General features: G+C 46.0%; 1 protein-coding gene across 1 annotated transcript in view; it reads left to right on the forward strand.

Moving 5' to 3' along the window:
* Positions 1-4,058: 4,058 nt before the first annotated feature.
* Positions 4,059-15,848, forward strand: part of RCOR1 (REST corepressor 1) — a gene marked incomplete at its 5' end in the record, with an annotated part of 42,637 nt that continues 30,847 nt past the window's right edge. The window contains one exon of the mRNA XM_010293657.1: positions 4,059-4,142. Coding sequence (XP_010291959.1) covers positions 4,059-4,142 — 84 coding nt within the window. The remainder of the gene's footprint in view (positions 4,143-15,848) is intronic.

Here is a 15,848-nt window from a genome sequence, read left to right on the forward strand (position 1 = left end):
AGCAACTCTGCCAAGCGTGGTGGCTGAGGAGCCTGCAGGGCATGTGCGTGTATCTCAGCACTCTCGCGACGTTCTGGAGTGAGCGTGAACAAAGGTCTGTGGTTTCATGTCAACACAAATGTATTCGTGATAACAAACTCTGCAGCACATTCAACACTGAGCTTATTCATACAGTTCTGATTCCAGCGCTGGTACAACTTTGGTTTGCCTAAGATAAGTTGCAATATCTGCAGAAGAACCCCTTAGATGCGAAGACATAAATGTGAGTTTCTTGGTGTAGAGAGGGGGTCCAGGCCCAGGGTTTAAGATAATAGATACATCAGAGGACTTACAAGGGTATTTAGGACTTGGTGTCCTTTAAGAAGTTCCTTGCCAAGGAACTTGCAAGTTCCACCTTTCTCCTCTGTTTCTGCAGTGGGTTCTGGCAGGGTTGATCTTCTGCTCTCTGACTTGAACTAAATGCAGCAGAGGAGTGTTGCTCTGAGGGGGAGGGAGTGGGTTTTAAGGGGTTTGGTTTGGGTGGGGTTTTTTTTGTATTGACAAAAAAAAAAATCTCTTTGCTCTCACTTTATTCTTTGTTCTCCTCCTGTGTGAGCTGGGATCACTGAGGTATGGGGTCTAAGGTGGATTTACCCCAGAGGCTTTAAACTTTGTGGGTGGTAGTGGGAGAGCAGGACTGACATCTTTCTGTATGCAAGTGAAAATTGGACAGATAAATGTTTGGGAGTGAGGCTGTCCCATGTAGTAACCTTCACAGCAGGGAAAAGATGTGCTTTAGAGACTCAGTCAAGATACTTTTTTACTTTTTTTTTTTTTCAATCAGCCTAATACTTCTTGGGAGTCTGAACGACTGTTGCTGCTGGTTGAAACTTATCTGTTTTCCTGTGGGGCAGTCTTGCAACAGCTTTCCAAAAGTTGGGGAAGAACTGTAGCTGCTGCGGGTTGGGGTTTTACATCTTGCATCATGCTGCTCTTGCATGTGCCAGGCCTGTGCCTTCGCACGGGCAGCCCAGGGAGCCCCCAGGGACGGAGAGCCTCAGCCCATGGCCAGGACTGATAGGAACTCCAGCGGTGGTGTTGTCTCTCTGCTGTGCAAATCACTCTATTCCTACACACTCTGTGGTCAGCTGTGTGCTGGTGTCGGGATGTGTCCACACAGCTCCAGGGGGAAAAAAACCAAAACAAACCAAAGACTCCACAACTTCTTTTTAGAATAATGCTGATATATGGGTATTCTGCCCTGCCTCATCTCCTCCCTTGCACAGTTGAACTGTATGGGCTCATGCAGTAAACCGCATCTGTAAATGGGACCAATTTTAAAAATAACATTTTCTTCGCAAAGTGAGTTTTAACCTGGATCAGTTCCTTCCTGTGTTTCAGCACATAGTCCATAGGGTAGGGGTATGTTCTGGGAACAAGGGAAGAGCGAGGGGTAGGAACTGCTGTGGAGAAAACACCACGATACTGTGCCTGGTTGGGGCTGTACATCTCTGCTTGGGTAAAGGCAATGGGAGCTTGCATCCCCTGTGAATTCTGACAGTGGAGCAAAATGTAGGGAGTGCTGCTTGTAGTAGAAGGTCTTCCTCTTGGGGATGGAAGAAGCATCCATGATTCCTCCCAGAGTTGGGACAAATGGGAAAGCCAGCAGTGGGAAAGTGATTACTGACTGTTTGCTCCTACAGCAGCTGTGAGAGGGAGCTAATGGCTATGGCAGAGACTTTACAAATACCTGGTGGGTAGCCTAGATGAAAGTGCAGGATTAACTGAAATGTCAGATGATCTCATCTGCCAATATACAGCTTCTCTAAACACAGGTTGCACTGGTTTAACTGCAGTTGCTTAAACAAGCAAACCCCATTGATCCTAAATTGTTCCATTCCCCTAAAAAAGAGTAACCTTTGCCCTCCTTATGTGGCTGCTATTATATGAAATATATAATGGATTAAATTGAATTAGCTTTTTAGCTTAGTCAGTGAAGTGTAGAGTGTTTGTATTCACCCTGGTATCCTTTGTCCAGAAGCAGGGGACAGGGGAAGGAAGTCCCTGATGTTGGTGAGCCTTGCAGCTGCGCTTGGAAAGATGCAGGAAAGGGATGCAATAACCACTGCTGTAAGCCCCCTTTTCTCCTCTCATGACTGTTGCTCTGAAATAACCATTTCAACGTGCTTCCAAATTCCAAGAGCTTTTAAGCTCTTCCTTGCTGTGTAGCGAGAGTACTTGTGCTGCATGTATTTATGTTGGAGTCAACACTGGACTTGGAACAATGCCTGTCATGTCTGACTTGCGTGTGGGGAATGGTAAACATGGGGGCTGTAGGCTTGAGAAGGGTTGATGGGGAGGATGTGGTGATGGAAGGTGAAGGAGCTGGGTGGCAGGCTAAGTCACCTCGGATTTTAGGGAGGGAGTCTTGGCCTCTGTGGGTGTTTGAGGAACGCACCCACCTACACCCCCCCACCCCTCCACCCTTCTATGTGTGTTGGCCTTTAGGTGCTTCTGTCCTTTGCAGGGAAGTGTGAGTTTTAACTTAGCGCTACTGCATGTGTTGTGCTGGACTCTACCTCTGTCGAGGAATGAGGGCTGAGGGTGGACAGGTGTGGGCTTGGGTGGAGAGGCAGGGTGGGAGGGATGTTGTGGAAATACCAGAGGTGCTACTTCACACCTGTTCACAAGTGCAGTGTAACTTTGGTGGTTGTTGCTACCGAAGAGGCTGGAGCAGGGCAGAGGATAAGCTGGGCTGTGGGAACTGTGCAGAAGCGGGTCCTGAGAATTGCGTGAAGCCTGGCATCTGTTAGGGGGTTCTTGTTCTGGGTGTGAGGCCCAGGGAGTGGTTTACCCCGGCTCATAGGGAGGGGATGTGGGGCTGGAAGGAGGTAGCTTTCTGATGTGTTCAGATGAGGAGGAGTTGGATATTGGCAGGCCTCTTTCTGCTGCGAGGGAGACATGTGAACAGATAATGTTCTGATTCCGTACCCTGTGCCATGAGACAGTGCCCTGGCATTGCATGTTTTGTGTTACTAGATCTTTTTCTGACCTGTTTGTTTAATGCATCATGAAGTGGTGGTTATAGGTCTAATTGCACAGCACAGAGAAAATAGCTCTGTTGAAATATTGCATAAAACTTCAGCGTTATATGATGTTTTGTAGTGGAAGTAGTACTGTAGGCACTCGTTCATAACAAGACCTGCAAGTTCCTCTTGGCCAGGGTGGATGGTTGAGCTGGCTGTATGTGTGCTGACTCAACAGAGCAAGTTTCTTTCTCTTCTGGTCCTCCTCCTCTTTTGACTGAACAACAGCAGATTCACAAGAACTCACTGTTGAGATGCACCTTAGCTTGAAGGTTGCTCTTTCAAACTGTGTGCAGCTGTGGTTCTTCACTTGAGACTTTCAGAGCTCTCATGCCAGCCAGGTGTTAAGTTGGTTAAAACTGGAGTTGCTTTCTGAGCGTGGGTACATGTACACAGCGTGGGTGTGAATGCACAAGAATTTCTCCGGAGCAATTGAGCAGAGGACCTGATTCTGACCTGGGGGACCCAGTGTCACCTTGGTGGGCATTCGTGTCTGTATGGGGGATGGAGTCATAGAAGGGCTGCTAGGGCGGTGGAGGAAGTGCTCGGGAGTGAAATCTGGTAGGTTCATGCCTGTGTCTACCCTGAAGCATTCATCTAGCTGCACAGTAGTGCAGTCTCATGATGTCAAGGGCTGGGAGCCTGCTGCCTGAGTCTAGCTCCACCTTTTTTCATTTAACGATGGCTGGAAGAAAAATAATCAAGTATGCTGTAAGAGAAACATTAATTAACTTTTAATTTAGATCTAACGTATGCTTCTTAGTGTACTGCATGAAAGAGTGAGTGTGCGGTATCTGTCATGTTATATAGGGGTGATGCATCGAAGAAACAAGGAAAAGCCTCAGGTCTGAATGGGAAGATGGGGTTTTAACTCTGCAGATGGGTTTTGTGTCTTGATTAAAAGCTGCAGATGTGTGATAAGTCACTTTTGTATCCGTTTTGCATCTGAAATTACTTTCTCTGTAACTTGGTTTGTATCTGTTTTCTCTTAAGCCAAACTCGCACGGCGAAGTCAGGAGAGAGAGAATCTCGGCATGCTGGTCTGGTCACCTAACCAGAATCTGTCTGAAGCAAAATGTAAGTCTCTCTTAAAATACTTTTATTCCCCCCTCCCCTTACATGTATCACTTCAAGAACGCAAAGTTGCCACTTTCAGTAGAGAGGTTATGTCTGTGACCTTTCCATTATGATTTGAAATTAACTTGAAAAAAGAAAAGCCTACAAAGCAATCCCCCAGAAGAGCTTCCTTTCCCACGGAGCAGCTGCTCAGAGCATCAAATCCACAGAGGCAGGGAAAGCAGGAGAAATGTGACACACTTTCTTCCTTGGTATGAATTCTTTAAGATACTTATCCATGGGACAAACATGATCTGCTCTTTTGCTGCTGGTACTGTAAGAAGATGACAGAAATAACTGGGGAGAGCAAAATGAAAAGTATTTGGGGTGGAGTGTGGAATATATGGTAATGAGGAGTACCTTTTTCCCACAAAGACACAAATAAAATTCACATCTGGAGCCCATGGAGGTTTAAATGCCAGAACAATTGCAGTGCCTTGGAATTCCACGTGAGGGCAATTACCAGTGCTCTGTGTGTGTCTGGGAACAAGTCTCAGTACTGCTGCCAGATGGCAGAACTAGTGTTTGAAAGGTTTGTCTAGCTACAGTTCTACTCATGAATAAGTAGGACTCCTTGATTAAAGGGCTGCTGTTTGAATGCAGTAACTAAACCTAAGTGCTTTTGGGGGAGGGAGCTGAAAGGAGCTATTTTTGACTTTGTGCTCGTACCTATTTTTTTTTTTCCTCCTTTCTGATTCTGGCACAAAGAGTAAGAATCTTGCATTCCTGTTCTTCTGCAGCTGTTTGTGTGGCACTATTAAGTTGATACCTGTTTTTTTTTCCTAGTCCCAAGGGCTAAGATGCATTACAAGACACTTGTAAGGATGTAGTGGCATTTGCAAATTAAGGCAGCAGAGATTGTGTACAAACTGGCTCTGTCATGAAAGGGCTGGGCTCTGCCTTGGGGCATTTGTTCCACTGAGCAAGCTATCCCTTAAATTACAGAAGGATGATGGCACTGTGATCTACAGATAAAAAGGACTTTGCAAGGATCATGTCTGCCTTCTCGCCTACCAGTGGTGTCTTGTCTGCTCTCTGCTGGCTATTGTGTGCTGAACTAAATAAGACAGATGAGGAGAGGGATATATTTGACAGTTATCTACAGCTAGAAACCTCTAAAAAGGTGTAACAGCAAGAAATTGTTGCCTCCATCAAAAGGAATGACTGTTCATGGGTAGTATGTGACAGAGGATTCCTGTAGCTGCCTCTCAAGTCTGAGAGTCTTTTGAATCTCAGCTCAGCTTTGGAACATTTAACTTCTGCCTGATAGCAAACAGGTTGCTTGGAGAGGGAAGAGAGAATGAAGGAGGAAAAAAAGTGAAGATATGTGGAATTGCATAAAATAACCTGTGACTGAGTATTCAGTATATTTGTGGCAATTGGCACAAAAATATGTAAGGATATTGTAGAGCATAAATAGGATATAATATCTGCTGAGAAGATGGCATGAACCTAAGAGGTAATTGTGAAAATGTAGTATGACATTATGAATAAAAACTAGGTGGCAGTTGACTGTTGCTGGTACAATTAAAACGTTGGGGAAAATAATATGAATATAAGAAGAGGGCAAGAAGTAATTTCTCAAAAGACTCAAAATTTTAGTAAGAGTGTGGGCTCATCAGTGATTTCACCTTCCAAAAAAGACACAGAAAAAATTTAATAAATATTTCATGCGATGTTTGGGGGAGAGAAGTATGATGCTCTTGCACCATACATGACGCACAAAATATTTCCCAGGCACCTAATCGATATAGAGGAATGGAGTTGTGAAATACAACATCTAGTAGTAATAAAAAACCCCAAAGGACCATGGGAGAAGTGGCTGAGGGGACCTTGGGGTGGCAGGAAAACTCCAGCAGATGGGGAGAGGACAGCTGTGCAAGGAATGAGAAAACAGGGTAAGAGTTTTTGAGGGCTGGTTTTTGAGGAGACACTACTGAAAGATATCACTTATTCCTGTCTCTACCTGGCATTACTTAAAAAAAGAACTGTGAAAAACAAATCCTGCTGACGGTAGCTGCTTTTGTTCTTTTTGAGACTAGAAATGGATTGATTGGTAGAAATAACTTTATAGTGCTAATGTATTCAGCCAGCTGTTAGGCATTGATTTGCTACTGCATGAGTCTGATTCAATCCCCCTTCCTCTCAAAGGATGGGAACCCCCTCCAAAGCACCAGTGCTCTGCAATGGCTGTAGAGCACTTGCTAAAGGTATTACAAGCAGAATTCTCTAATCTGTTTTATGGTTTATGAAGAAAGAACATCAGAGGACAGGAGGTCTCTTTAGCAACTCTTGAGTTCACTGAGTCTTGGCATTGATAGTGAATCCTAATTAAATGGGATCTGTGGGGATGTGTAAGAGGACTGATGATGATCAACATTTCCCTCAGTGATACGGGAATTGATACGGAATTGCTCTGGAGAGAAATTGAGGATTAGCCATAGACTGACAGGATAGTAAATAAAATGAATGTTACCAATAATCTTGGAGAGTGCTGTGGGTCTTCTCCTAACCTGGACTGATGCCAACACAATGGGCTCTTAATGACCCACCTGCAGGGTTATGAATCTCAGTACTGAAAGCTCTGGCCTTATCTTCTGCATAAAGGTTGATGTTTGGAAAAAAGTTGTTTGGAGAGTGATTTTTGGGGACACAGTGGGCAGATAATTTGACAAAGCTTCCTGGTATCCTGCTTGACCCAGTGGATGATGTGGATGTAAAGAGAGTGAGGTAGTCACTGGAACAGTTTGCTGCCTCTGCACCCAGCAGCATTCAGGAAAATGAACCTCAAATAGTGGCTTTAGTTTTGAAAAACTCAGAAAAGGATGGAGACAGGACCTACTGAATCATTTTGGAAACTGAAGGTGAAGCAAACTCCATCTGTTCACCTTTCAGTCTCTTTTCAGTAAGGTAACTATTGTCAATTACTTTCTCAAAGGGAAATTTTGACATAGTGAGAGATGTGAATAATACAAATAAGTGGCTACAAAATAAGTCCACATGGACTGGAATGAAATGCCTTGAGTGTGTGTGATTTTTTTTTTTTTTGTGATTGACTATTGGAAGTTACCAAGGGAAGTGATGGGCTGTCAATTTCTTGATGCCTTTTTTGAAACCATGGATTTTTGGGATGTATGTGTTATCTATGGTGGGAGGAGTCATTGTCAGTGTGAAATGGCAAGTAGAAGGAGCTGTGGTCTCCAGGAGGTTGGTATAGCCCCTTGGGCTTTAAGAACTATGAATCCTAGCTAGCATGTCCCTTCTTAATATTGCTGTTCAGGTTGAAGTGTGGGTGAACAAATCCTTCCAATCAGCAGCACGTTGGTACCTGTGTCTAGTTACTTTCGTTTGTACTCCAAAAACTTTAATCCATCCTGTGCCTGTTCTTGTGGTGAACTCTTTAAAAGTCATAGGAATCTTCTCTGTTGCTGTGGATGGGGCTCAACGTGAAGACAGAAGTTAAGTGCACCACGCATTAGCTGTCAGCTTGGAGTGAACTGGTAGCTCTTGTGAGCAGGACGGTTCTGTGCAATCAGTGAAACTCTTGGAAGCCACCCCTGTTAAAGGTGGATGTGTGCTACAAAACACTGTGAGCAGATATGTGACAATGCTCAGAGCAAGGCATGCTGGTGGGTTTGGCAGAGGGCTGGCCACACTGGTGGTGGTTGGGTCCTCTGTGAGCTGCTGAAATGAATCCTGGAAAGACCAGTGTGTCAGCCAAGACCTGGTGGATTTCTGCATACCTGATGCTCCAGGCTCATTAGTTAAAGCTTGGTTGGGTCCCATGCTCCCTATATGCTGAAGCAATGTTTTAATCATGTTGGAGAAGCCTTTTGCCTGGATGCCATGAAATGATGGATATTGTAAAGAAGATTAAAACAAACAAAAGTGTGTCGTGGCACATTGATCACTTTTTTTATTCTGTGCCCTGTTATCCATTAATCCTGGGTACAGACCTCTTACTGCCTTGCCCATACTAATGCCAAAGTGGAAAGCTGCCAGTATATTCCACATCTACTGCCAGACTTTTGCCTTTGAGGGATCACTTGTATAGCAGTTGCCACCATTAGTGAGTAGTTCGCAAAGTTAGCCCAAAGCTAGAATGTTGTCCTGTCTCTTTTGAAGAAGGAAAGAAAGAATTGTCATTGTACAGTAGCTGAACGTTTGGACTTAAAATAACTGTGCGCCCCTTCCAGCTCTGCTCCAAATACCCTGTGTGCTGTGGCTGGTGTTGCACCTCTTACAAAGAGCTTGCTTTCAGAATAAGACTCCTGAGAGGTTCTCTGAGGACTTGGTGCCACTGAGGGCAACTGTTCTGGCTGTGCTGGGGCGCTGTCATGGAGGGCAGAGGAGACAGAGGGCGAGAAGGAGGAGCGAGGCCTTGAGCAAGGTGACATTGAGGAACAGGAACAGCCAGGTGGAAGACAGGCATCTGTTCTCCTTGAGTGGCATGTGGGGAAGGAGCAGGGGAAACAAGTGAAAAATGCATTGTAATGATGCTGTGGAAATCCTGCACAGGATAGAGCCGGGCCAGCATGAAGCTATTAATAAAACAGCAGTGTGTGTCTCTGTGCCAAGTACGCCAATGGGTGGAACCATAAAAATGATACTGGGTTGGTTTAGAAATGAGCAAGTGCTGGCATGCTGCAGCTGCCAGGAGCAAGGGATGGAAACCAGGCGGGGAGGATAGGATGTGATGATTGTTTTTATGCATCTGCAGTTCAAAGGTGAACTGCAAGAAGAGAAAGATGTATTGTTTTGCTAGTGATAAGCTCTGTTTTGAAAGTCATTTTGCTGCTGTCTTCCTGACAGAATATGTGTGCTGCTAGATGGGAGTTTTGGTTTCTTACTGATGTCTTGGTGGGTGTCGCCAGTGGATTTATAGGGTGTCACTGAAGAGGCAGGTGCCGTCCCTAATACCCACGGGGCAGTGGGTCGTGGATGGCATCTGAGTCCCCTGGTCTTGCAGTGCTGCTTCTGTTTGACTTGATGGTTGATAGGCATGCCAGCTTTGGATGCTTACCAGTCCCTCCCTCCTTTACCCTGTGGTATCTCTCCGTGCAAGGCTGCAGCTGCCTCCCTGCTTTGCATTATGCCTGCCTTGGTGCACTTGGAGAGAATTTAGACAGCCTTCTTCCCCCTGCAGAGCAGAGGTAGAAGTGCCCAGGGGACAGAGGAATGCCAGAATTAGGTGAAGCAGCGAATGCTCCAACATCCTCCTGATGTGCTTGACCAAATCCCATGGCTAGGGGGAAAGGGAGGGGTCCAGAGCAAAACCTGATGCTGGGAAGGCAGCAATGTGCCAGCTGAGGCTCTGATGGAGAAAGAAGTGCTGGTTGCTATGGTTACTAAGGATATTAACCCTGTGGTGTCTGAACAAGCAAGGTTTAGTTAACTGTGCCACAGGCTGGGTAACGGTTTGGGAGAGTGGAGCAGCAGTGCTCCACCCTAAGAAGCTGTGAGTTGGCATTCAGGATCTCAGAAGCTTGTGTCCTAACCAAGTCTATAAGTGTGTCCTGGTCATTAGTGTGTCAACAGCCTTCTTTGGATGAGAATGAGTTTTGGTAGCTGTCCTCTATTGTGAAGGTGGGGTGAATCCCAAAATGTCTGAGGGCAGGGTGCAGTTTTAAGTGGCCAGTCTGTCTCCAGCTGTAGTTCAAAGGGTAATCTTTGCATAGCCTATTCTATGATTATTCTTCAGTTTCTCTTCTAAAGGGGATGTTAAATAAGCTTGGAAATGGCCTTTGTGTGAATTTTCTAACTTAAAATGACTGCCAGCGTAGAGGACAGGAAAATGTTCTTCATCTCAGGTTGCTGAGTTTGTCTGATCATGCTTTGTGTGGCAAGTGCCTGTTTTCAGTGTGTAGCAGAGCCATGAAGGGCTTGAAAAAGCCATGAAGCCTCTAAGAAGGACTTCTGCCTGGACATGTCCTTTCCCCCTCAGCTCACTTATTTCAGCCTGTAAATTCTGTGAACATACGACTCCATCAACTGTCATCATCAGTTCTCATTTTCCTTGGGGTGTAGGGCGCCCTAGCGATAAATAAATGAGAGTGGGAAAGTGCTGATCGTAAAATCTCCCTTTCAGAAAATGAAGCCGCTATTTAACAGGATGCATTTACAATGGAAGGGATTAATGCTTCAGAAGTACCCAAGAGCCACTCCCTTCCTGGTGCACAGGCACCCTTGCCCTGGGGAGTACCAGTGAGGGAGAGGATGTAGTCCAGTGTGTATTCAGCATCAGCAAAGCTGCTTTTTAAATCCCTCTTCTCCATCCCGCTGTAAACAGGATCTTTGAAACAGTTGGAGTTGCGGTTTAATTTTTGGTCCCCTCTCCCTTCCAACCCCTATTGTTTCTGTGACCTGGTTTATAACACAGCCCCACGAAAGGCTGCGTTGGTACTCAGTGAGAGTGCAGCCACCTTGGTCAGGGATGGGAGGGTGGGAGCTGCTTAGGCTTTGCCACCAGAGAGAAAAGTATTCTTGAACTCTTAGCTTATACCTTTTTGTGGCTGAAGTGCTGTGGGAGGTTTTGAAAGATGGAGTATATGTATTGTGCTTTCCTTGTTTGGCATTTTTCTGCTTGTTTTTATCTGAGTCTCTTTTTTGTTGAGGTGATTTTTTATTTTGGTAGTAGGAAAAGTGTTAGCCTTAAAAAATAGTTGCCAGGTAGAGCCAAGACTTCCACCTCCCTGAGGGGTGGACTTCAGGGGTTATAATTCTTACCTGAAGCTAGGTGCTTACCTTTTTGTCACTCAAGTCAAGATAGCAAAAAAACCCAAACTTATGATCTTGCTGTTTGTATGCCCTAGAAATATCAGTTTGTTGGCTGCCCCAGTAACAGCAAAAAGGATTAATGGAAAAGCAGAATTGGGTTTATGTTTATTCCCTAATCCAAATTCCATATTATGCAGTGAACGTGGCAGCTGTGAAGCTTGGATGCAAATACAGTAGCTGAAGAATACAACTCCATGAATTCAGAAATGAGAGAACTGGTGTTTAATTTAAGATTCTGCTTGAGTTTAGCTGTTGAAATAATAGTCATGGCCACTTCTCCAAGCAGCTGCAGTTGCTGCACTTCAGAAAATGCTTAAAGGATGAAGGTGAAGGGATGCAGTTTTTCATTTTAGCTGAAGCAACTTTTAATGCTTATAGTAGCAATATTGCAAACAGCAAAAAGAACATACCAGGCTTCAAAGGCTATGGGTGTATCCCAGAAATGGCTGAGTTGCCTCAAACTTAGCTGCAGTTTCCCCTTTGTTTGTCATCTGCTGTGCTAGTTGCTGTTGCAATGCTGTGTGGAAATCTCAGAGCAACTCTTTCATCATTATTGCTGCAGGTTGATATTTCTGGATCCTGGATGCATATTTAAATTAAGATGAGGTTTTAACCCTTTCACAGCAGTGGTTTGTATTGGAGCTATGAAAGCAATTTAGTTTGAAAGGACTAGGATGTGTGTTTGGGATGGATTTCACCCAAGGCACAGTAGATTGTGGTGTGTGTGGTTTTTGTTTTTGTTTTTTAAACAACAATAAAACAACTCACAAACAAAAAATCTGAAGGAGAGGGTATGTTGGAGAGTATCCAGGAAAAGGATGTCATCTTTAAGGCAGCTGTGTTATCCTGGAGGATTTTTTTGCTGGGAGGGGGGAGTGTATTGTGTTTGTGTGGCAAGATTGGGGGTGGGGGTGGGGGGTGTGCTTGCAGGGGTGGCTTCTGTGAGAAGCTGATAGAAGCTCCCCCGTGGCCAAATAGAGCCACTGCCAGCCGGCTCCAAGAGGCACCCACTGCTGGCCAAGGCCGAGGCCACCAGGAATGGTGGTAGCACCTCTGGAATAATGAATTTAAGCAGGAAAAAAACTGGTGCAATGGCAACTTCAGCTGGGAAGAGGAGTGAAAATATGAAAGAGCGCTGCAGACCCCCAGGTCAGAGCAGAAGGAGGGGCAGGAGAGCTCCAGGCACCGGAGCAGAGATTCCCGGGAAGCCCACGGTGAGGCCGGCTGTGCCCCTGCAGCCATGGAGCTCCATGGGGAAGCAGATCTCCACCTGCACCCAGGGAGGCCCCCACGCCGGAGCAGGGGGATGCCCGAAGGAGGCCGTGACCCCGTGGGCAGCCCGTGCTGGGGCCGGCTCCTGGCAGGGCCTGTGGCCCCATGGAGAAAGGAGCCCAGGAGGACTTGTGCCCCTGGGGGGGACCCAGGCTGGAGCAGCCTGTTCCTGAAGGACGGCACCCTGTGGAGGGACCCAGGCTGGAGCAATTCATGAAGAGCTGCAGCCTGTGGGAAGGACTCACATTGGAGAAGTTCATGGAGGACTGTCTCCCATGGGAGGCACCCCAGGCTGGAGCAGGGGCAGTGTGAGGAGTTCTGCCCCTGAGGAGGAAGGAGCAGCAGAGACAGTGTGTGATGAAGTCACTTCAGCCCCCATCCCCTGTCCTCCTGCACCTCTGGGCAGGGAGGAGATAGTTTGTGAATGAAGTTGAACCTGGGAAAAAGTGTGTGTGGGGGGTGTTTTTAAGATTTGGTTTTATTTGTCATTACCCTACTCTGATTTGATTTGTAACAAACTAATTTTTTCCCAAGTTGAGTCTGTTTTGCCCATGACAGTAACTGCTCATTGATCTCTCCCTGTCCTTATCTTGACCCACAAGCTTCTTGTTGTGTTTTCTCTTCCCCATCCAACTGAGGAGGGGAGTGATAGAGCAGCTTTGGGCACCTGGCATCCAGCCAGCATCAACCCACCACAGGGAGGGACAGTCACCAGTTTCATGTGCCTTGTTCTCTCCTGCCACCTGTTTGTTCCTCCTTTTACTGCAGCGTGAAACAGGCCTTCTCTGAACGTGTCGAGATGACCCAGTTTGAAAATGCTGGCTGCCACTACTGTTGCTGCTGCAGGGATTGAAGTAGTGCTGGCGCTAGGAAGAAGCTTTTTTCTTAAGAGAAGTTTAGAGACAAGGTGATGTGGATGTAATAGAGTGATGATAGCTGTGTTAAGAGTTACCCTGGCAGCGAGCCTTGATCTGAAACACGTTTGGGAGTAGTCTTAGCCAGCCTGATAGGCGCTGTGTGAGTTGTAGGACCAGTATGACAAGAACTAGCAGGCTGCAGCTACATGGCACTGCTTGGACCCAGCCCTGGGACGGGCTGAGTGTGCTCCAGTCTTGCTGATCTTGGTGGGAACAGAAGACCTGGCCCTGTGAAAGGCTCCAAGCCTTTTTTTCCTGGCCTCTTGTCTCGTACTGTAGCAGTGAGTGAAAAATAAGGGTCAGGGAACTGGAGGGTTACCCCCTGCTGGCGCAAGGTTAGTCAGCAAATGTACCAACTTGGGCCTGTTTATAGGGATGTGATGGGAGCTGTGCACAGGCAGGGAGGAGCTCTTGTGGGCTATATCCTCCACTGAGGAATGCTTGAAGAGGTCAAGGTCATAACCGCTTGCTGTGGTAAGTTCATATGCTGCTGAGTGTGACCTTCACAGAGGTGCTAGTGCAGGAGGCAGCACAGCTAGGCTTTCTCAAGGATGTGTGCCAGAGCTTCCCTCACCGTAATGTGTTTGCTGTGGCATTATTTGCTCTAATTAGGAACCACTCCCACTAGTTATTTTTCCTGTACTCTTACTTTTGCACTCCATGTTAAGTTACTTTCCTGATCATGTTGTTCTCATGCAGATGCATGTTAATGATGGACTCGGAGTGAATTTTCTAGCGCTGCAAACATCAGTAGTAATGCGTAATAACTTCTCAGTAAGGACTGGGCTTCTAAATCCTAGCTAAAAGCCGTGACCACCTACCACTGATGCTCCAGGATCTAGTTAGTGACATTGGTTTATTGTAGGCTTTTCTGCTCAGTCTCTTAGGATCAACCTTGAAGGCTGAGGGCCTGTATGTAATCCATGTTTCAGCATGTGCTGTGTGGATCTGCAACTTGACTCTTTCTAAATTGACTTAATTTTATGTATTTTTGAATACCTTAATATCTGTCAACATAATACTAATACTTTGGTTTAGAGGCTACTAGAAAGATTGTTGCCCAAGATCTGGATGTGTAAGCATGCCGTCTTTCTGCATGGACTTCTTGGAGGGGTAAAAAACATTTCTTGGCATCTATTTGGTTTCAGACCTATAGTAAATAAACAAGTGCAAGAATGGATGTAGTGAGTGTTAGTGTCTCCTGACGGCTGGCCTGCCTACAGCAGGGCAATCCGTATGAGTTTGTCCACAGGTAGCTTCTGATCTCTGGTAGAGAAAGGGCTCTTCACCCAAACCTCTGTTTATTGCCCAGGTTCTCATCTTGTGTGGGGTAAGGTACCAGGAATTTCATTAACCACTGTGCCTTAACCTGCAGTGGGTGCCTGTTTATGTTGCCTTAGTTCATGGCCTGCCTTATTAAGTGATTAAGCAGCTGCTTAATCAAGCAGCTGAACTGTTCTTGCAGGAAGCAGGAATAGGAACTTTCAGGAGAGGGCTGGGGCAGACAGCTGGGGCAGAGCTTATCTCTGTCAAGAGAGCAGTCAAGGCTGTTCACTTTAGGTTGTGCAGCACTTTGTGCATTGGAAGTGTTTGTCTTGTCTCGTCTCCGTTGTTCTACTTCTGCTACCTTGCTCATATCCAGCTGATGTGAAAGTGAGGAAAATGGAGTCTTTCAAAGCAAGTTTGAGACCTAATTTTTTCATTCTTAGCACCCAGGTGCAGCAGTGCAATGAGTAGAGTTGTGGGAAGGCCCTTGCCTTCTCAGAAGGGGCCAGCCCCAAACATCTGAAACCAGGTTTTTAACCGTAGATGTAGAAGGAACAAAAGCATCTCAGTAATACTTAAGAAAATACAACTGAAGTATTAGTTCCCCTCCAATGTCAAGCTGCCTTCATTTAGTCCATATCATTCTTCATCTAATTTTGCTGGAAGCAAGTTTCATGCAACTTGTTCATGAGTACAGAGGCTGCCTGGGTTGCTGAGACTATTATGTTACTCATATAGCTGGGCTTGAAAGTGAGTGAGCTGGCTGCAAAAAATAACTGCAGTAGTGAACTGATGTGTTTGTGACCTGACCAGCTGCCATTCAGGATCACGGGGTTCTCCTATTCCAGCTGCTGAGGAGCTGGATGTGGGCAATTAGAGCTAGAGGCTCTCTCCCCTCTGCGAGCAGCTTCTGGCTCTTGGCACATCTGCCGAGGGCAGCTTCTCTGTGTGACTGACTTGTCTCCTTCCTTTTGCTGCCTGCTGTCTTGCCCAGTACTTCCTTTCTGTCCAAGTGACATCTTTCCAGGAGGTAGCTAGGGGACAAATTGATCACTTCTTTTGCTTTTGTATCCATTATAAAGGCAGTCAGCATGGCCTCTACTCTCTCTTGTCACAGGCTGTATTATTGGTAACAATAATAATGAGCTGTAATTTAACCTGATGGCTATTCTGCTGCCACATACCCCTTGTGTGTGTACCCTCATCCTGCACACAGACGCTCTGTTGTGGAGTAATGGAGTTACCCGTGCTGTTTAGGAAGCCTGGCTCTGATACAGCACTTTTACTAGTTTGTATTGCTACTACAACAGGGAATATAACAGTTCTGGTTTTAGACAAGAGCTTTCAAAATCTTGTGGAGAGTGGAAAATGGACCTTGTGGAAGGTGTAACCCTCTTCAGAGGGCTTTCAATCTGGATATTCCCTGGTGGCTTCT

This window comes from Phaethon lepturus, unplaced genomic scaffold, assembly GCF_000687285.1.
Source record: "Phaethon lepturus isolate BGI_N335 unplaced genomic scaffold, ASM68728v1 scaffold34208, whole genome shotgun sequence".
In the NCBI taxonomy this organism is placed as follows: domain Eukaryota; kingdom Metazoa; phylum Chordata; class Aves; order Phaethontiformes; family Phaethontidae; genus Phaethon; species Phaethon lepturus.